Source organism: Lemur catta, chromosome 8 (assembly GCF_020740605.2).
Source record: "Lemur catta isolate mLemCat1 chromosome 8, mLemCat1.pri, whole genome shotgun sequence".
Lineage (NCBI taxonomy): Eukaryota > Metazoa > Chordata > Mammalia > Primates > Lemuridae > Lemur > Lemur catta.
In genome coordinates, this window is record NC_059135.1 from 28,865,595 (window position 1) to 28,888,089 (window position 22,495).

Below are 22,495 nucleotides of genomic sequence, written 5' to 3' on the forward strand. Positions count from 1 at the left end.
TCTGTGGTGCTCACTGCCACATCCCTGAACCTAGCCCACTTCTTAGAGCAGGGTAGGTGCTTATTAACTAGTTATCAACTGAATGAAGAGGAAGGAGAAACACAAAGCAAGTGCAACAAGAGTTGCACAGGGTTGGGAGTAAAAAAAGTGTCCCCAACAACATCCTCAAGTTTGTCTATCCTTTGTAATATGTCATGGGTTCCCAAAAGTTAGCAAAAATCCTGACTTTGGAAGCTAAGCATGTGCCCAAGAGACTGAAGAAATAACTAAACAGCTGTGGTAACTGCCCTGATGTGCATTCAAGCTCACCTTTTCCACCCACTTCCTCAGTCACCAGATGCAAATATGTTTAGTCCAGAGACTAAATTCAGACGTGGAGATTAGCAAGGGGAAGGAAAGCAAATATGAAATAAACAGCACCACTTGTCACTGTTGATCTTTGATTAACTGGCTCTTCTTTCCGAAACAGGGCCCCTCTCTCTCTGCTTGCAGGTGACACCCACACATATCCTTCAGTGTTGGCACAGATGCTTACTCAGATAACAACTGGAGTTCATGCTGCACATTTTCATCTTCGTGTGTCATCATCACCATGTAAAACCACAACTATAGGAAAACAAAGCTGTTTTCTGCTCTTCTGTCTCAACTGACATTTCCACCCAGCTCACGATTTGTTCTTTGGAGCCAGACTAGTGTTTAAAGCTGTCATTGAGATAGCTCTGCCTGAAGAAGTGCAAGTAAAATCCAATCCACTCCCACCCTGGAATCAATTCACCTTTCTTCGACTTTTTTACCCCTTGAATTCTTGGCATTCTAGAACCCCTTCACAGGGTTTAAACAGGCACATAGGATAGGGGAATGGGCTTTGTGAAGAACACGTTCTGGCCCTTAGAGTTGCACCAAGAATGAGGTCAGCTTGGAAAGCTGCTGTATTCTTCCATCACCCAAATTTCATCTCAGTCAGTTTTCAAGTGTTGGTCGCAGTGTCAGCACTCTGAAAGGAACAAGAGACACACTGAGAAAGTGTGTCACATTTTGTTCTGGACAGTAGCCTGAGTTTCTAAGTGCTGGGAGCTTGTGAATCTTCAAAAGGAAAGCATGCTTCTTCTGGGATGCCAAATCGGACAAAGTTGAGCAGTCCAGCACCCAGATACATTTCTGAAGAAACAAACTTTCTTATGAGCAGCACCACTGAAAAGTCAAGAGTTAGGCCTCAGTTTAGGAAACATAAATAGACATTAGGAGAAGTAAAAGTTACCAAGCAAGATTCTGGTATGGTTCCCAGACCACTCCACTTACCATGGCTCAGTGGGGTGGTCAGGCCCCCGTTGCAATGAATCCAGAAATTTCTTTAATTTTCCTCACCCATTCATCCATTATCTCTATTCCAGACAAGATGAGAGCGGAGAAAGGGTGCTGCTTAAAAAGGAATCAATCTGTTTGATCAGACTTGAGGGGAAAAACTGAATTCAGAGTTGTGAGCAATTGCAGTATTCACAGAGCTGTATAGCTAGAATGTGGTGGAAGGTCTACTAAGCGAAGTCTTGAAGTTTGCACTTTAATTTGTTTTGAACTTGAGTTTCAAGGTACTAGGCCATTTTTGCAAAACTAGGGTATGCTGTTTTTATTAGCACAGTAAAGGAGGCTTATTGAGCAGATTCACTTAATGGCTGATTTCTTTTAATTTAATTTTTTTTTTTTTTTTTTTTACCAATCGTGTTTCTTTCCAGTTGATTTTATTTGTCCTATTGGACCACGAGCCAACTACCTGAGTTCAGTCTTTCTTGGAGTAGTAAGAGACATGTGAGCTTATATTTTTCAAGTTTTAGTTACTTTTATTAAGTTTAACAAGCTCCATTTCAACAAATAAAAGAGGCAGTTTGGAGATCACACTGATTTGACTCCACGTTACCCTCAAAGTAAAATATACAATCAAGGAAACAGAAGCTACTACACGAATTATCAGACCAGCTCTCGTGTCTGTTGTTCAAGGGCCTTCCCCTACCCACAAGATGATAGCTCTGTGTGTGTGTGTGTGTGTTTGATATAAATATGATTCAAATTTTCAACTTGCTCCAAATGCCACAAGTTTTGTTTGTTGTTATTTTATTTTCAAACTATTGCAAGCTATTTGAGTGTTCAGCTGTGACATGAGCAGGACAGGTGAAGAAGCTGAAATTTTCTGTCCCTAGCATTCCCAGTTTTTGAGCTAGTTTTGAATCAGAGCCAGGTAAGGCATTTATAGAATTTACTGGAGTAAAATCACCCCATAGAAAAGAGTGGCAGGTCAGCAGCAGGAAAGGATTTTATAACTACAAAGGCAAAATTTTCAGAAGTCTTACATTAATGATATGTTTAAAACCTAGTCAATATTCCCTTAAGAGGGAATTCGAGGACTTCAATGGAAAATCAACTTACTCCTGACTGTGGCTTATTTAACACGACTTTTTAGCATGATTCTTTCTAACAGTATTGGTTTTCCTCACTACACAAAAATTTCTAAAATGTAAATGAACTCATATCCATTAGATTTTTCTTTCACCACATTTGGCTGTGTATATACGCTTTATCTCCTGTTTTTCTAATAAAATGAATTTTTGAACTTATTAACAGGAAAGTAGAAAATAGAACTGACTTTCTTCTGAAAGTGTGATTAGAACATTTAGACTGACCATTAATTCATAAGGCCATGTGAAATCCATCCACTCAGTCAATAAATATTTATTGTATGCCAGGCACTGTTCTAGGCACTGGGGATACAGCAATAAACAAAAAAAACAAAGTTCTTTCCCTCATGGAGCTTACATTCTAGCTGGGGAAACAAATAATTGACAAATAAATAAGTAAAATGTCTACTGTAAGAGATGGTAAAATGCTACGGAGAAAAACAGGCAAGGAAAGTGGACAGTGTGTGAGGGTATTTAGGGGAAAGGTGACACTTGAGCAGGGACTCAAAGGAGGCAAGGGAGCAATCTAGGTAGATAGAGGGAACAGTATGTGTAAAGGCCTTGAAATGGGAACATGCCTGTGACGTTTGAGGAAGACTATGTCAGAAAGCATGTATATACCTCTGATATGGATTACCTGAGCCTCCAATGGCCTTGCAGATAACACAGACTCACTCACCCCAGGTCTTGAGAGAGTCCACGCCTCTATATTTGACCTGGGTTAATAAGAGGTCTGTGGTGGTCATGATCCTTGTTCTGGGTTCATCACTGGCACTATCTTCAATCTCCAGCATGTAGCTGAATTAATTTAACACCTTGGGATCAGTCCCCAGATCTGGATAGTTGCCATCTGGCAGTGTAAAATGCTGTGATGAAGGATGAGACATCCATCTGGCTGCAAACACCCCATTAAAATAGCCATCAGGACTGGTGGCTCAGTTAGTTATCCTTAGGGACTGAGGGAGTCAAGGCTGAAACATCCAAGCATTCACATCACACAGAATTGCACAGGTAAGCCCAGCCTGACATCTCAGAGAGGTAAACCGTTGGTCTAATGAGAAATTGTGATTAAAGCTAAGCAAACAAACCAGAAATGTACCATGCTTGGAGTGAAATTAGTATTTGAAAGTCTAGCTTTAAAAAAAAAGGCTAAATTGGAGATTTATAAAAGGATTTATCCCACACCTCTTTTAAATAGCAAGTTTTCTCCAGAATAATTGCCAAAGTGAAGCATGTCTACTCTTAAAGTGTATCTTTCCTAATACTGAAAGACAATATTAAAGTACAAATTTAAAACAGGCATATGGTAGTTTAGTAATTTTATCACAGAATACATAGAACATAATGTACACTTGGTCTCTTTAAATTGGCATGCTTAGCCCAAAATAGTAAGCTCACAATCAAAAATTACAGGAATACCATTAATTATAAGACTTTTACAATAATAGCAGCAAATGACATTGTTTTCTTCATAATTACCATATCTGAAACTATAAAACCTTTGCTCCAACCACTGTTTTTAAGCCATTTCTTGGTTCATACTAATAGTGAAAACGTCCTTCCCTATATAACATTTCTACTTTGTTTCTGTTCAGAGTGAGTAAGAAAAATCTCAAGTATGATTCATCTTTAGTAAACCTACTGTTCCAGTTAGAAAATAGAACCATTTATTACATTAGATTAAATCTTTCCATTTTTAAAAAATTTATTTATTTGCTACTGCCCTCTCTAAAACTTCTCCAGCTCTGTCATTTTCAAATACAATCTGATAAGCTGGATTGAAGAACTTTGGGTACCAAGAAGCCAGCAAGTGGCACAAGTGCCAGTGTAAATTCAACAGTCCTTGTTACTCAGGCACTGCTGAGTTTGACCTTCTTTGGATTGATTAAATCATGCAATGGAAGTCCATTTAAAAATCAACCAGAGTACAAAATTTGTTGTCTGGAATCATAAGATGCCTATCCCTTACCTCCTCCCCACATTTAAAAAAATAAACAGTTAAAAGGCTTCTTCATATACATTAAAAATGGGGAAGGGGAATGCCGTATATTTCATTACAGGATAAAATACTCCAAGAAACAGGAAAATGGTGGCAGTTAAGAGGTTCTCATATATTATAGCACCTCATCCCCAAGTAGTGGGTTTAAATTTGTGTTACAATATTCCCTCCCTTCTTAAGTCATTGCCCAGTTGAATTTTTTTACCTAATTTTTTATCTACATGGTAATCATAATAATAGCTAACATTATATGACAGGCATGATACTAAATGCCAGGGACAAGCAGAGACAAAGACTTGGGCCATGGCCTCATGGAGATTTTTAGCATAGGAACAGACCTTTGTGATCATTTTCTCCACTTTGTAGTTGAAGAACCATAGTCTTAGATCTGCGGTGACTTGCCTGAGGCCATTCAACTAGTAATGGGACTTGAACCAAGTCTATCTGCCTCTCAAAACTAGGCTCCTCCAACACCTGAATTAACTGAAGCACTGAGCAACATTGCAAAGACAGCAGTAGAGCCATTCTTCAAGGTCCCTGGGCATATTCCAGTTGATCCAAACTGGAGGCAGAAAAATATCCATGGTCATTCCAGGGTCAGGCCTTGCAGAGTCTCTTGAGAACTTTTACTCTGTCTCAAAAAACTCACTCCAAAATACTTTCCCATGTCAGTGGACCCTCTAGGGTACCGGGGCAGCTGAATCCAGAGTTTTGGAGCTCTGATCCCTAAAGCATTTCAAGTCCCTGTAAAGGAGCTCTCACCAGGGCTCCTTCTGCCTGATGCCTTCTGGAAAGCTGTCACCCCATGCCATCCACCTCCTCAGCACATGGCAAGAATTTCATCATTCCCTTCTATTCTCCCTCCTCCAGAAGAAGCTTTCTGGGACTCATCCCTCACACTCTCACCAATGCTAACGTCCCTTTTCACAGTATCCTCACTTCTCTGGCTGCTCTTTCAGCAACCCACTTCAGATCTCCACACACACAATAGAGAGACCAACTGTGCGAACCTGAAACGTATGGAACAGCAAAGCCATAACATGGTTTAACTGGGATGAGCTGCTAAACAAATAATCTTTCCTAGTATTCAAATAATTTTGACCTAAAGTGACCTTATTTTCTGACACATTCTTCATTGGTGTGGGAGAACTATTTCATTCTTTTGAAATCATACTGTGAACATTAACACTGAATTACTATCACAGGGAATGAGAAAAGCAAGTCGATTTGCCTGGTATTACTTTGAGGGGATTCCATCGCTCAGAATAACTAAATATGGTCAAAATTCCTCAAAGACAATGTCTATACATCCTTCTAAACTAAAAGGAAAACATTAAATAGGAACTAAATGGCTCATTTCATGAGAAGGAGACAGTGTTTTAATGGTTTTTAAAATACTCAAGTCTCCCTCCCCCTCCCCCTACTCTAAGCTGTTCCCACCCTAAACACCCATTTAACCAAAAGGAATGATTTTCTGGCCTTACTTCTCCGTGTAAAACGTCCGTGGATATCACACTTTGCTAGACTGAGATGTGCAGATGAGTGGGAAAGGAAACAGGCTCAGCCAGCAGTTTGGAAGCAGATTTCAAGGCTAACAGAATCCACTCACTTTGTGTTTTCTACCCTGGCTTCTCAGTCAAGCCAATAATACGTGGTAAGTTTGAACCTGGGTTGTGGCACTGCAAGACCTGCCCTGCCACAGGAAATGTCTTCAACTTCATTTCAGAGTTTCCAAATGGTCTTGACATTTGGTCCAGTCGCTCAAGAACACTTGGCATTGGTGGCCTCACAGGGGCCCGAGGTGGCCGGCTGACGATGAGGCGGTCCTTTCCTATCCAGAGCAGTGGCGTTGAGCAGGTGGGGGGTGCCAGCCGGCGGGCTTCTGGATAGGCGTCCGTGTCAGGAGCGGTAGGCCGCAAAGTCGCGGGCCGGGGCGTAGGGCTGGTAGTGTTTGCGGGTGGGCCCGGGCCGCCGCGGAGTCATGTTCATGTAGTCACTCTGAAGGAGCCTGCTCCTCCTACTCCTCATCTGCAGCAAAGAGAAGTGTCAATGTGGAGGGACAGGGAGATGTCACGGAAGGAGTTCTAACTGTGCAGAATGTTGACTGTCAACTGACACTGAACACCAGCATTCCCTGAGCATCTCGGACTTGGGGAATGACTAATCAAACCTAACCGCTGACTCTTCTGAGTGATCTCAATAAAAGAAAGTATTTTAGAGAAAACCCATCCATGTTATTCTCAATACTGCTATTTGACCTGAATTCCAAAAGCATACTGATTAACATACCTACCGTTGATATTTAAGTACACTTGAAGGCCCTTCCTCCTTTGAGTAGGTTAAGCCTATCCCCGTTGCAATCTTCTTATTATACACTAGCATTTGCATAATAAGCTGTTTTTCCATAATTAACCAGAAGGACCTTCAGCTCCTCCAGAGTCTGGTATAATCATAAATTTGTAAAAGTCAAGTGCAATTAATGGAGATTTACAGTTCCAGACAACTAGTTACACTCCTATTCCTTTATGAGTATAGGGATAATAATGTCACTCGTCTCTATTCTGTAGGCTCAGCTCCCTCGCAAGGAATTTCTACCAGGACTGAAAATAGGGGCAATACTGAACCTGGGGCAAAAGTTGCAGTCACCATGATCTTAGCAGAGCTTTTGACTGAGGGTTAGGAGCACCATTTTCTGGATTAAGGTGATAGTAAATTTTACATTTTTAACAAAAGACCTGTAGAAATTCTAAAAATACAAAGCCATCTAGGTTTCTGGATTCAGAATTCTCTATTATGAAAAAAAAAATGTCTATTTCCTGGCGCATAGGCCTGATGCCTAAGTACATATGCTGTACGTGAATGACATGACGCCTGAATGAATAAATAAGTGAACAGCTTCAGCCCTGGTCTTATTTCCATACGCTCCTGCCAGAGCCCTTCACACCTTCTTTGTCAAATGGAAGAGTAAGCACTAAAGAAAGGTTTGGTAAACACGGACCTTCACGTGACACAATTGCCACCTTCTCAGTCCTCATCTTTATGAACTCTCAGCAGCCTTCTGTACTATTGATTACTCTCCTTCTTGCAACCTTCTTCCTCTTTGTCTTCTGTGACATCCGGTTTTCATCCTACCTCTCTGGCCACTCCTCCCCTGCCTCCTTTGTAAGCTCATCCTTCTCTAACTGGCCATTCAATGTTAGAATTCCTCACAGCTTAGTCCTAGGCCTCTTCCTCTACTCACTCTATCCTCATCCACATTCACAGCTTCAATTACCAACTATTCATCTGAATTTATATCTCTGGACTAGACCTCAAAGGCACTCTAAACTCAACATGTCCAGAACAAGACTCAAGATCTTCCCCAAAAGTCTACTCCTTTCCAAGTGTTTCTCACAGTGAATGACACTACCATGTATATAGTTGCCCAAGGCAGACCTCCTAAGCCTCAGCCTTGACACTTCAAGCTTTCTTAGCCCCTGTCCCAGGAGATATCCAGCAAAATCTGAAGACATTTTGGGTACCACAACAGGGAGGGATGCTACTGGCATCTTGTGAGTAAAGGCCAGAGATGCTGCTAAAATCCTACAATGTGTACAAGGCAGCCCCCTGCAACAAAGAATTATCTTGGTTCCACATCCTTTCTATAAATGAAAGACTAGAGCTTTCTTGGGCACAGGGTTATAGCAGGGCAGAGGGTAGACAAAGAAAATGTGTGTCCCCAAATAAGTGTAGAAGACTGGTGATGATAAGCTGGGAAGCATTTTTAGTACTTACTCCAACCCTGATGACTCCCTTTGCCAAACTCCTAAGTGACAGTCTTTGCCTCCAGACACCCAAACAAAATGATAACTGGTAGAGAGGCCCTGATAATAAAGATGTCTTGACTCTGAGGTTTTCCAGGTTGCACAGAAAGATAATGAAAGATCTGCTGCAGTCAGCTCCCATGTTTACCCTAATGCTATTATCAAATGGTGAATTTACTTATTTACCCTAACTCTAAACACAGCAGTGGGATGGAAATGATACATGTATGGCTGGGAATGCCATACAGAACCCACAGTGCCTATGTGCATCTAGCATGTGTGTATATGTGTGCAGGGGGTACCCACCTCCTGTGTCTGTGTGACTATCACCTATTCCACCCTTTCACCAATGTTGGGTAACAATGTGTGATTTCAGGAACACTCCTCCTTTGCCCTGGCCCCCACACCAGCCTTACCCATTTGTTTCCTGGGAGCAGCAGCAACACACAGGAATGCACAAGGTAATCTACTTAAAGACATGGTCTTCAAGGATCTACTGGATAAAAAGGCAGATTCTACCTGTACACAACTATACACATGGGAACATCATGTTTTTTAAAAGGCTCCTTTCGACTAGGAAAAGGAACAAGTTTTACCAGCTCAGCTGAGTGAATGGAGAAGTGAGTGAGAGTAACAGGTGCTGGTCTGTGGCAGCCTGACCGAGGGGCGCTCTTTATTTACTCAAATGTCAACATCAGGTCAAGAACTGAGATAGAATCTGCAGCTGCTCCCAGAAACCCACTCAGTCCATAACTGCCTGCGGTAGCACATCACAGGCACTCAGGAAGTTCCAGGAAATAGCACCTTATTCCAAGGCACGCTGCAGAGCAGCCAAAAATAGACTCCCAGAAAATTACCAAGAACATGGCTAACCTCCAGGGATCCCAATGGCCTAGATGCCCAGCTCAGCAAGGTGCTTGTTGCTTAAATAGCAACAGCAGGAAAAGATGAGCCCAGGGTAAAAAATACTATTATATTCTATGAAATATAGATATATTTTTATTTACACTCGTTTGTTAAGAGAGTACAAAGACCTAGGTTTGTGATGCAACTAAAGGGTGGTTCTTATTGTGTAACCTAATGGACTACAAGAGGCCACAGATGACAGACATGCCAAGCACTAAGGCTATGCAATTCATGGGGAATCTATGAGACAAAGTAACACCAAAATAAGTTTTCTGAAGACAAAGAAAGATTCGATTGATAAATGGGTAGTCAGTAAAAAAATAAATAAATAAAAGACAAAGTAAGATGAACCTTATGAAGATTTTGTGGTGCTGCCAAAGAAAAACCCCAGAGTGTCTATGATGTGTCTGAGTTGAAAGTGAACTGTTCAAACTCATTGAAAGTGAGAAGCTGCTTTTGTCCCTGTGGGTGATTCAAGTCACTCAAATTAGTGCCTCATTATATTATAGTAACTGACATTCTAATGCATATTTATAATAAGTCTTAAATGATGAGCAGTACTCTTCTGGCCACTGGACATTAAAGCAGTTTCCAAAACTACTTCCTGCAAAGCTAGTAAATTACTTTGACCTAGGTCAGCACATCACAGGGGAGCACCTTTCCTGGAGGGGTATCCAAAGGGCCACTGCAGCTAACCCTTAAGTTAGGAATTTGAGATTCCCAAGGAGAGGATTGAAAAGCTATATAGCAGGCATAAAACCAATGGCCAGGGATTAGGGAAAGAAACTAGAACTAAGAATTCTAAAAAAGCTAGAAGATACCATGGACGAAGACACCAAGATCCAGAAAGATGAAAGTAATCAACTGACATCAGAGGCAGAACACAGGCAATATTTTACTACATAAAGCCCCCCGTCAGGGTTGGGTAACTTGCAGAAGGTAAGCCAGGCATTCCCAAGATGATACCTAGCATAAAGAATTTCTAGGAACAAGCAACCACTTTGTTCCCTACCTTGCAGAGGGTACAGTTTAGGCAACAGGCAGGCTGACAAATGTCCATCTGCCCTGTATGGCCTCCTGAACTGCAAGGAGCATGTGGGAAACAATTGAGAGGCAAACACTGGCAGCAGGACAACAAAAGTTTAACACTATCTAAGGCTGGATGATAGAATAGCATGACTACGAATCAGGGCTGTAGCACCAAGCCATAGTAAATAGGATGGCTTCACACAGCATCCTTCCAGAAATTACCAACCCATCTATGGGTTAGTTACATATATGGATTATGTCTTAAAGATGAGCATCACACTTCAAACAGTCTCATTTATATCCTTAATTTGACCTTTATGGGGGTTATCAATTCATCAATCCAATAAGCATTCATTAAGATTAAATGTACTTAGTGTCAAATGAATGGAGAATATAAAGAGAAATAGTCCTTCATCCTTGAAGAGAATACATTTCTCATTGAGGAAATGACTCACACATGCAGTTAACTTCTTGAAAAAAATCTGAAGACAACGTGGAGCCAATGCATGAGTTACTCTGTACCACACACAGGTTTCTGAGTAAGGAAAGGATCCTTGATCACAAGGTCCCTTCTAAACTGCAGATATGTTCACCGACATGTGTTCAAACCTAGGCCAAAAATTCAGCATTGAGGAAAGTAAAGAAAAATACATCAAGTTTATTGCACAAACATTTGCAAAACTTAGTAAACTTCAATTTGGTGGCAAGAGCTGGGAAAAGTCTAACTCCCGTTATAGTTTCATAATGAACAGCACTATACTTGGCTCCACACAATTCAACTGCTTCAGAGGAGACAAAAATATGACTCAGATAAACAGGTCTAGTTTCTTTGCTAGGTTTGAATACACAATTCCAGTAGCCAAGTTTCTCATGACTTTTGACCAAACCAATGTTTTTCGTTGGTTTCAGTTGCCTAGCTTCCCAAGTTGCCTAGATTTTTATACATGTGTATATATTAAAACTGTTGTATGTGTCATAATTAAATCGCATGGGGAGAAGAAAAGTAACTGTTCCTAGTCCCCACACCCTATTTTGCCCATTTAGCTTATTATTTTGCCAGGCCACCTATTCAGTGTCTTCTGGAAAACAGAACTCACATCAGATTTGTTATCTCAGACAAAGTTGAACAGGGTAAAAAGATAACCCACTCATGCATGGGAAAAAGAAAATAATTATACATTAAACAGAAAATAAACCACATAGTCAAAATTCTTGAATATGTTCAGATTGCATGTGCAGTAAAAAAGTTACATAAAAGTAGTGCTGCTTCTCTTACCCAGCAAGTGCAAAGGGCCACTGTCACCAGCAAGCTATAGAAAGCCAGGATTCCACCGACCACCACCAGTGCCCAGAAGGGCTTAGAAGACTCAGGAAATTGGGGTTCTGGACAAAAATATTTCTCTGAAAAATAGAATAGAATGAAATAATACAGGAATGGCAGTTGAGTACATTTCTTTCCTTCTCAAGATCAGAGAAAAATATGAAAGAAGTACAAATATGAAAAATATCACTAGCTTAAGAATGTATAGATAGACTTGCTCTTTGGGACTTATCTAACCCCACCCTTGACCATGACCCTGTCGGCGTCCAAGACTACAGTTGAAAACCATTACTTTAGGGTGGTAAACCAGTAGAGCTCCATTCACTTGACTTTGCTGAATCCATGGTGTGATTCAAAATGGTGACTTCACATGACCTCAACCCAACCTCTTCCCCTTTCCCCCACTGGAAGACAATTCATCTAAACCTGAACTATTATCCTTAAAATAAGTTAAATGATACACATGTTTTGAGCCTTAAGAAAATCATCGGCCTAATATGGCAGTCAGAACACTGAACTGGTAACCAGAAGATAAATTTCTAGCTCCGATACTGTCTAATAGATTATATGATGATGGACAAGTTACTTTAAATCTTTGAGGATCAGAAAGGGGAGGGGAAAACTTCTATTCAAAACCGGAGAAAATTCAAACTAGAAAGAATACCAAGACTCTTCTAGTCCATTGATTTTTCAATCCTGGCTCCACATTAGAATTATCTAAGGAAGTTTGAAAATATAACAGTGTCAAGTACCCTTTTCTCAACCTATAGCAATTACATCAGAATTTCAGGGTTGGACTCGGGCACTGGTGTCTTTTAAAAACCTACCCAGATTTATAATATGTAGATAGGATTGAAAATTACTGGGTAGAGAATCACTGGTGTCTTTTCCAGTTCTAATATAAATGATATGTGTTTGTCCATATATAATACTATCCTAAAGTAGTGTATCATTCATATAGAGAAAATATGTTCCACCCTTAACTTCCAAAATAGCATATTTTTTTTATCTTGATCCAATTAAAATATTCTGCCTGGACATTGGAGATATTAGAAATCTGAATGGGACTCATTAAGCAAAATATTCACACATTAATTGTCTGTATTTTGCCAGAACACAAAAGCTACTCTGCCACATTCAGTTAATGGTTCTTTCCTTATTTAGTGTCCTATTTTTCACCACAGCACAGCTCTGTTCTGGCATAGGAGGACAAAAACATTTATTAGAATTATGCTAGAATTAAATATAAAACTGAGCATCCATTTTCTTATTTATCATTCCACAGAAAGGAAAAGCTATAGCGTATCCCTAAAGTGTACCAAAAAAGTGATCTGACCCCTCTCAATTTTACTTGCTGTTACCAATAAACTGTATTTTGAGTTTGGGAATCTTATGATTTTTCTCCCCAACATTTAGAGAGAATATAATCTCAACATAAGCTCAGTAGACTTATTTTCACTAATTCATGAACTGCTCCAAGGTATTGAATGTTGAGCCTGGAAAAGGTTGGGCGACTTATCCAAGATCATAGAGTTGATTAATAGCAAATTTTACATCCCCTGGTTTCTAGTCCTGCATTCTTTGTATATTTTAGAAAATGGAAATGTACTTTTCAGAGGAAGACCATGGGGCACTAAAAAAGAATTAATTAGAAATAGAATTCATTCATCTTGAGTCTTGATCCATTAGACCCAGCTGCTTCTTGAGGGTGCCTGGGCTTACATTTTATGACAACCTTTTTTCTGCCATGCCCACTTGAATGCAGAGTAATGCTATGAGTGATCTATTCCCATGGGCTGTAGCTTCATCCCTTGCTCTCCCACTCAAAGTCAGTGAGGTAAAGTGAAGGTATTCAAGATATAACCTTGAATCTCCTCTAAAGTGAAACAAATTTTTTTAAAAAAAAACGTTTATCTTTATTAGTATCAGATCACTTAGGACTTACTCGACCCTGCCACTGACGATGGCCTAGTTTTCAGGACTGCAGTTGAAAACCATTACATTAGGGTGGCACCACTGGTAGAGTTGCACGTTACCTTTCACATGGATAATGGTTCCATTGCTCTTCTCGTTGTCTAGGTAAGGAGGAGGATACATGACCTCGATTTTGCAGAAGTAAATATCTGTTTGGTTAACGTACAAATCCCGGAGGTAGAATGTCACTGATTCGTTGCCCAATTTCCCATCACAGTTGAACCCCGTGTTTGAGTGAAACTGAAGCTGATGGGAGTAATTCCCATACACAACACAGACTTCCACGGCACTGTCGACTCCTTTATACAGGGAGGCCCGGAACTCCTTTGAGAAGAGGTTATAGGTATACTTGCAGCTAAGGTTGACCAAATTGTTATACACCACAAGCATGGGTGACTGCTTCACCAAAATCTTGTTTCCTGGGGGAAAAAAATCATTTGCTTAGAACAATAGTATAAGGATAATTTTTTCCTGAAATCAAGATATATTAATTAACCAAATCAACAGATCTCCAGCAAAGGCTTTCTCTTGGCAGATGAAGATTTAGGAGCTCTTGGGGAGATAATTAAACCAAGAGTTTAAAAGTTTATATTTTGATATCATTTTCATCCTCCTCTGAATGGAACAATGGAGTATATTTTCCCCTGGAAGGCAGAATATAGTTTTCTATTGGCACTGAGCACCACCACTATGCACTTGGAATTTTTGAGTCTGTATTGAGATTCCTGAGAAGTTAATCATGCATTAGGCTGATTTCCTGATTGAGTGATATACTTGGAAGTGGCTTTAACGCCTGACACAGATGCACAGATAGGTTTGTTTTTAAATTGTAATACAGGCTTTTGTGAAGGAATTAAAATATTTTGAAACTTTTTGTTAGGGTTAGGTTAATGTTAGGTTTAGAGTTAAGTTTAAGGGGTTAGGGTTAGGGTTAAAGACAAGGGTGTATGGTTAGGATCAGGATGTTAGTTTTAGGGTTAGGGATATGGGTTATGAGTTAGGATTACGGTTATATAGGGTTAGGTTTAGAGTTAGAGTTAGGGGGTTACGATTAGGGATAGAGGTTAAGGTTTGGGTTAAGGTTATGTGTTTGGGGGGTTAGGAGTTAGTATTAGGGTTAGGCTTAGGCTTAGGGGTCTGGGTTTAAGGTTAGATTTTGGATTAGAGTTAGAGGGTTAGCATTAGGGTTAAGTTTAGGGTTAATATCATGGTAGGGTTAGGTATAGGGTTAGGGGTAGAGTTTAGGTGTAGGGATTCTGAAACATTTTGACTTTGTTTATTGGCCATTCCAAGAGTGGGATAAAAAAGTAAGAAAACACATAATCCAAAGAGTTTGCTGTAATTTTCTCTTACATAGCAAATTCGTAGAAATTCATAGATTTGTTTCTTTACATCACAAAGAATAGAAGGGTTTCACATGAGTTATCTCTCTGGTTCATCTTCTACCTTTATGCTACCCCAATAAAAAAAAATCAAAGAATTTAAAGACCATTTAATTCAATCTTTTCACTTTAAAAGCAAAGAAACTGAAACTAGCTTATCACCTCCATGAGGGAGGAGAACATATCAATCTTGTCCCTCATTGTATCCTCATTGCTGGCACATAACAGTATATTCCTTTTTTTTTTTTTCATCGACTCAAAAACATTAGATGGTTTATCTAAAGTCACTGAGTAAATGGTGAGCAAAGCCAAAGCTAAAACCCAGAACTAAAGACCAAATCAGCCACAATCACCTGAGAAATGGACCACTGAAGCACTGAGAATCAACTCTGCAACCAAAAGACATTCCAAAATTTTTCTAAAACAACAAATTTCTTTGTATTGTTGATTCAAATTTTAATACAAACAAAAACAATTTTTGTTGTTTAGGGGTATGTCAATAATTATCTATTTGATTTGTTTAAAAAAACGTTATTTGAAGCAACATACCATATACCCACACAGAAAAACAAAATAAAATCAGAATCCATTAAAATGAAATTTATAATTTAACCTGAATTTGAATTCATGTACTCAGGTGTTTTGTTTTTGCTTTGAGAATAAGGGAGCTGCATAGAACTGAATTAATGATAAAAGCTTTTTTGTCTCCTATATAGTTATCAATGCTGGCTGTATGCCAAGAACTTTAGAAAAAATACCAGTGTTCAGGTCCTCTTACTCCCAGAAATTCTGATTTAATTTGTCTAGGCTCCAGATAGTGGTGGGGAAGGATTGATATTTTTTCTTTTTATAAAATAATAACTTTATTTAGATATAATTTATGTACCACAAAATTTGCCCCTTTAAAACATACAATTCAGGGCCGGGCGCGGTGGCTCACGCCTGTAATCCTAGCTCTGGGAGGCCGAGGCGGGTGGATCGCTCGAGGTCAGGAGTTCGAGACCAGCCTGAGCAAGAGTGAGACCCCATCTCTACTAAAAATAGAAAGAAATTACTTGGCCAACTAAAAATACATAGAGAAAAAATTTAGCCAGGCATGGTGGCACATGCCTGTAGTCCCAGCTACTCGGGAGGCTGAGGCAGTAGGATCGCTTAAGCCCAGGAGTCTGAGGTTGCTGTGAGCTAGGCTGATGCCACGGCACTCACTCTAGCCCGGGCAACAAAGTGACACTCTGTCTCAAAAAAAAAAAAAAAAACATACAATTCAGTAGATTTTTTTGTATATTCATGGAGTTGTGAATGGCTCACCGCTGTCTGATTCCAGAGTATTTTCATTACCACCAAAAGAAACACCATATTCATTTGCAGTCACTCTTTATTCCTCCCTTCCTTCAACTCCTAGAGACCACTAATCTACTTTCTGTCTATATAGATTTGCCTATTCTGGACCTTTCATATAAATGGGAATCATATAATATATGGCCTTTTGTGTCTGGCTTCTTTAACTTAGCACAATGTTTTCAAAATTCATACATGTTGTAACATGTAGCAGAACTTCATTGCTTTTTATGGACAAATAATATTCCATTGTATGGATATACCACCTTTGGTTTTTCCATTCATTACTTTCTAGCTATTACGAATAATGTTACTGTGAATGTTTGTGTACAGGTTTTTATGTGGACATATGTTTTCAATTCTCTTGAGTACATACCAGGAGTGGAATTGCTGGGTCAAATGGTAACTCTGTTTAACTTTTTGAGGAATTGCCAAACTGTTTTCCAAAGCGACTGCACCATTGTGCATTCCCACCAGCAGTGTACGGTGGCTCCAATTTCTCCACCTCCTTGCCAGCATTTATTATTGTCTATCTTTTCTATTATAGCCATCCAAGTGGGTATGAAGTGGTAACTCATCGTGGTTTGATTTGAATTTCTCTAATGACTAATGATGTTAAGCATCTTTTCATGTGCTTATTTGCCATTTGTATATTTTTAGAGAAATGTCTATTCGGATCATTTGCCCATTTATTAACTGGTTATTTGTATTTTTATTGTTGTATTATTAGAGTTTTTGATATATTTTTGATACAAATTCCTTATCAGATATGTGATTCATAAATATTTTCTCCCATTCCATGGTTTGTCCTTTGTATTGTCTTAAAAGTCAATTGTATTGTCTTAAAAGCCACTTGATTCTAATATTCAGTTGGGATTGAAAACCACTATGACCTAACAGACTTCTCCAGCTGACATGTTAGAATCACCTAGGGAACTTTAAAAACTTTTGCTTCCCAGGCCAATTAAATCAGAATCTCTGAGTATAGGACTCAGACATCCATTCGTGTTTTTTTTAAGTTTCTCAGGTAATTCTAAATTCCAATCATGTTTGAGAACCAATGGCCTAACAAATGAAACCTAACTTCTTATCTTCAAATCCATGGGCCTCCATAGACCTTTCTAACTTCATTTTCTCAAGCCCAAACCCTCCTAATTAGCCAAACCATTTAAGTGAGAACCCCAGGTTCTACCTCCATACTTTGTCTACTAACTTCATGGCCCAGAGTACCAATCCCTTCTCAGATCTCAACATGATTATTGTCTGTATCACTCATTTGCCATTTGGTCGGGTTCTACCTTTTGAACACCTCTTGTTTCACATGCTTCTATTTGTTTAGCTTTTGATTCATATGTAATTCCTTTAGGCCCCTAGTTTTCAAGTCTCTTGACAGCAAGGGCTACATGTTATATTTCTTTACATAATACTGAGTGACTAAAAGGACCTCACTGAATAATTAAGTGAAAAATGGTGATCTGACTGTATCATTCTTAAGAATTTAAGGATATGGTAGTCAAAGCAGCAGCTAGATTTGACTACCATGTCCTTAAATCCTTTTTCAGAACCTGTGTCTCAATAACTTGAGTTTAATTTATTATTCATTCAACAAATATTCTGTAGAAACACTGAAAAGTAAACATGTAAAGATTTGAAAAGTTCAACCTGTCTTAATACAAAAATGCACTTGTTTTTTGTTTTTATTTTGTTTGGCTTTTTTCTTTGTTTAGTTGGGAGGAGTGATTAGGCCAGTTTTGATTGCAAGGACAAACAACCCAGCAAGAAATGCCAGCAGCTCCCCTCTGTTTCAGGGAGTATAGGCTAGACATTTGTATTTCTGTTTACTGAACCCTCTGAGAACTGTGTTTCCCTTGCTAATTGTCTAGATTCTGTTTTAATGGGCATTCAAATTCTTCCCCATCTGCCTTTGAGAACTGACATAAAGAAAAAGACGAGAATAGGACTTCTTTGTGGGGATAAAAAGGGAGTGTGGGTGTAGAAACTGAGTGAGGCTGGAGAGAAAGCCCAGATTGTTACCTAGTTTGGCTCCCTCTTCCCAGCACCCACAGTGAGGTGGAACAAGGCAGGGAGGAGGAGAAGCTCCAGCGTCTATACTCCAGTAGTCTGCTGAATACTAACTCAGGGTGTGACATGTTCCTAAGATGCACATGGGAGAGAAGAATTAATTTCCCAAAAATGAACCACACTCTTTCCTTGGGCAGCCCACAATCTAGTGGAGAAGAAAGATATAAACTAAATAGATACTACTTTACAAATAGTGGTACAGTGATCTACACAGAGCCTCTGGGGACCATTGGGGAACCAGCTAAGCATCTCTGGAGGAGATGACTGTTGACCTGAGTCTTGAAGGATTATGCATACATTTATTTGACAAATTTTTACTAAGTAAAAGCTAGTCTGGCTAAGATATATCTTTGTGTTGGGGACTGGGATAAGGTGGAAGAACATGTGTTGGGGTTGTGGGGTAAGTTGGGGGACTGTGGGGAGGATAAGACAAAGAGAGAAAAAGAGCAGTCTAGGTAAAGGAGAGAAGGAGGTGAGAAAGTATGGCAGACATAGGGAATTACAGCTCCCTCAATTTTGCTGGATCATGAGTTAGGAAAGACAAGCTTGGCAAAGCAAGCACAGTTCCCCACATTAGGGAACTTGGGCTCTCTCCTGCAGGCGATAGGGATCTATTGAAGGCTTTTATGCAGAAAAATGATGTGCACAACTTTTCATTTTATATAGATCACTTTATCAAAAATGTGGAAGGTAAATTTCAAGGACACAAGAGTAAAAACGTGGAGACCAGTTAGGATACACTTGTAGTAGTCTAGGCAAGAGGTGATAATGGACTGGAATATGGTGTGAAAGAAGCAGATAAACTCAAGAAATATTTATAGGATGAACTTTGCAAAACTGGACACTGGCTTAGGTGTTGTGAGTGACAAGGAAAGAGGAGCTGAAAATAATTGTCCTTAGTCCACACAGCCCAACGAGTAAGTAACTATTTTCCTTTTGCCTACATCTCTTCTCCATCCATCTCTTCTTCATCACATAACTTGAGCAGACAGCTCAGAAACTGAGGTGAAGTCTGGACATCTGGGCTATGAAGAAGACATTCTTCCAGCCTGAGGTATTATTGCAAAGAAAATACAAATTGCCTGAAAGGTTACTGGGAACACAGTGGACTCCCTGGAGCTTATTCTAGTGTTTGCTGTTTTTCAGAAGGGAGAAGCAGCGATCTTTCTCTCCTGAAACTGTCTTTCCTTCACAAGGCATAATGTAGTGAGATAACTGGAAGATAGATTTTCCTTATGTCCATGGTAGGGCCTCCAAATTTGAACCTCAGCATTGTTGAGATTGATTGGGTTTCTCCAGAGCCCACTCTGTCTCAGCTCTACAAAATGAGAACTTTCTCAGGGACAAACAATCTGAGACCCCAGTATCTAGGCTGGCTGTTACATATTCAATATTCTCTTGGTTGATGGCATGTCCAGCAAACCAAGCAAGGGAAGGAAAACTACTTTATTTTATAACTCTCTGTACTAAGATTTTGCTGGGGAAGAGTTTGAAAACTATTGGTTTTCAATATGGCCATTTGACGAAAAAAAGATATCCAATTTACCTGTCAATATTTACTTTCCTTTCTCTTCCATGTTAATACAGATAATTTTTTAATTAGCTGACTCTTAAACACAAGTCCTGGGCTTAAAATAGTTTCCTTATTATATGTTAATATAAGGCTAAGTGACTCCTAGTTTAGAGTTCAAGCTGAGTTTACAGTTGGCTGATAGAATCTCTTATTTTTTAAGTATTTATTCCCTTATAGCAGTTGGTCCCACCTCAATTCATGTCAATAATACAGAGAAACCTAAATGAGAAACTATCTCCTAGAACCTCAAAATTTACATCTGCTTTACAGAAACACTAAATGAAAGAAATTTCCTTTTGGTGACAGAAAAAGATAACCAGTTACTCTAAGTGATATTGAATATATATGTGATCATTATGACTTACGGTAGACACAATTCTGATTCCTCTTATTTTCTCTTAAAATGGAGCCTGTGTAAAAATGCACACCCCTTACTCTGAGAGTAAAGTAGAAGCATGGATAAATCAAAACAGCTGATAATCAGAACATCAGATGACATTTGGCTCTTATATGTATCTTGGTTCTCTGAGTTTCTGGGAATCCATAGTACTTCAAATAATTTAATGACATATTGTAAAATTTGAGGTCATATCTAGACTGAGAAGAAATTAGGGAAATATGTAGCCTCCCCAGACTAACTTCTGTTTGATTCCTTTTTACTTTCCAGTTCATGTTAGGAGTGGAAGGCATCCTTTTTAGGCTACTTTGGTATTAGCAGACCTAACCCTTTCCCTGTGAATATTTGATTTTCCTTCTTATGAGTGTTCAGTCAAGGTCTGCTTAGGTCAAACCTACAGGTTAAAAGAGAAACGTTGTCAACCCTTCAGTTGTATTTGCTTACAGTATCAAAAGATTGGCTTGACTGACATTTCTCTAACTGCATTGACAAGTTGTTTTGATGATGAATTTAGTGCTTTGCTTTTCAAAGCCTTTCCTAGCAGCTAAACCAGCTGAAGGTGTGGAGACAGGAAGCAGTAACCTCAAACCTCTTTCCCTCACAACTCCTGCCTGACAACAGGCAACATGAAGAGTAAGATCGGAGGTGAGAAGGTACTTATCTCCTGCGTATGAGCAAGGCAGTCAGAACTAAAAGATTTCCCACAGATAATCTTGTGATATAGCTGACTTCAGGAAAATTGAAAGTTGCTTGGACTTCCATGAGAATGGGGGCCAGGGTCAAGGGGGGATCTTGGTTATAAAAAAAAAAAATCTTTCTCTTTTCTCCTATTATAAATGGGTCAATTACTACCTTCAGAAATCAGGTCAATGCTCTGCACAGGTGGAGTAGATAACCACCTCTAAGGTGTGGCTCCCAGCATCAAAGAACTCTGACCTTAAAAGGACCCTCCCCACCAGCTCAATTAATGCTTTAGATTCCCAAAGAAAATGAAGCCTAAAATGCAATGTGGGAAACACGGTGGCTGAAATTAGCAACTATGGCTTACATTCATAGGGCTATAAAATATCTTCTCTTATTTTATCTCATCTGAACCCCATATTAATCTGTGAAGTAAAAAGGCAGAACAGTCATCCTTATGTCCATTTTACAGATGGGGAAAACGGGTCAAAGAGGAAGGTGAGTTGTCCAAGTTTATGAGAAAAGTAAGTGACCCTTGAGACTTCTGGTCATGCCTCAGCACTTCTAAGCTATTGTTCTCTTCACTCTGCCACGTTGCATCAAAATTTTGACACAATTTCATAATTGATTCTAGATTCTCTCAAAGTTGGACTTGATAGAGAAGATGGCACTAGGTGTCTGAAGTGAAAGTTAGGGAGGAGGCTGTCACTGATTAAGAGAATAAATGGAATGGGAAGAGAACCAGAACAAGATAAATTTCATTTCCTCCACCATTTTGCTGGAGTCCCATCCTGGAAAAAACAGTCAGCTGGAAGGAAAGTTGGAGATGAAAGCCAATCCCTTATTTTACAGAAGAGGCAACTGAAAACAAAAGAAGTAAATGACTTTTTGAACAAAGTCACACAAATAATGAAAGAGCTAAGGTGTAATTTATTTATTTAGGCATCTATAGTAATGTTTTAAATCATGAATGAATAGAAAAACAACTTTGTTCATTCAGCAAGATTGAATTGAATTCATGCTCATATTTACAAAAAGTATATTTCCAAACTTTTTTTGCATCTAATGCACATATACAAAACATTTTGCTTACAATTTAAAAGACTTCCTGAAGGTCATAGATGGACACCAGATATGGTCTACAATCTGGTCACATGAAATGTCTCTTATAAATTATTTCTGATGCACAAGCAGTGATTATACCATTGCAGGTCTTCCATCCCAGCTTGCCCAAGTGTACAAAGGGTTTGAACAGGAGGATTTGTCAACATGTAAGGTCACATTTCAGCCTAAACCTCACTGGACAAATCCTTAACTTCCGGGCTTTTGTGAATTACTTTTGTTTTTTCCTTTATCGTAGCAACACAGAGAAATAAAAATGGCACACAGAAGCTGGTGAGCCAGAGAGTGGAGTAAGCAACACTCTAGACTCAAGTGTGCACTGGGAAGTTAAAAAAGCAGTTAGAAAGATATAACATGTGTTTAATTAGCAACGTGATTTTCCTCCAGAACCTTTCAGAACTTTTATCAGGTTCCATTTATGTACATCACAGCCAGAGTTTC

At 39.3% G+C, this 22,495-nt stretch overlaps 1 protein-coding gene across 2 annotated transcripts in view; it reads right to left on the bottom strand.

Moving 5' to 3' along the window:
* CD28 (CD28 molecule) overlaps positions 1 to 22,495 on the bottom strand; it is a 38,069-nt gene that overhangs the window by 3,438 nt on the left and 12,136 nt on the right. Inside the window, exons 2-4 of one of the 2 annotated variants that reach the window (XM_045559677.1) lie at positions 13,542 to 13,898; positions 11,461 to 11,585; positions 3,750 to 6,474 (exon numbers count right to left, since the gene is read on the bottom strand). In XM_045559677.1, coding sequence (XP_045415633.1) covers positions 6,346 to 6,474; positions 11,461 to 11,585; positions 13,542 to 13,898 — 611 coding nt within the window. In that variant the 3' untranslated portion in view covers positions 3,750 to 6,345. Of the gene's footprint in view, positions 1 to 3,749; positions 6,475 to 11,460; positions 11,586 to 13,541; positions 13,899 to 22,495 lie in introns of those variants that run through there. The other variant, XM_045559678.1, reaches the window with a different exon arrangement.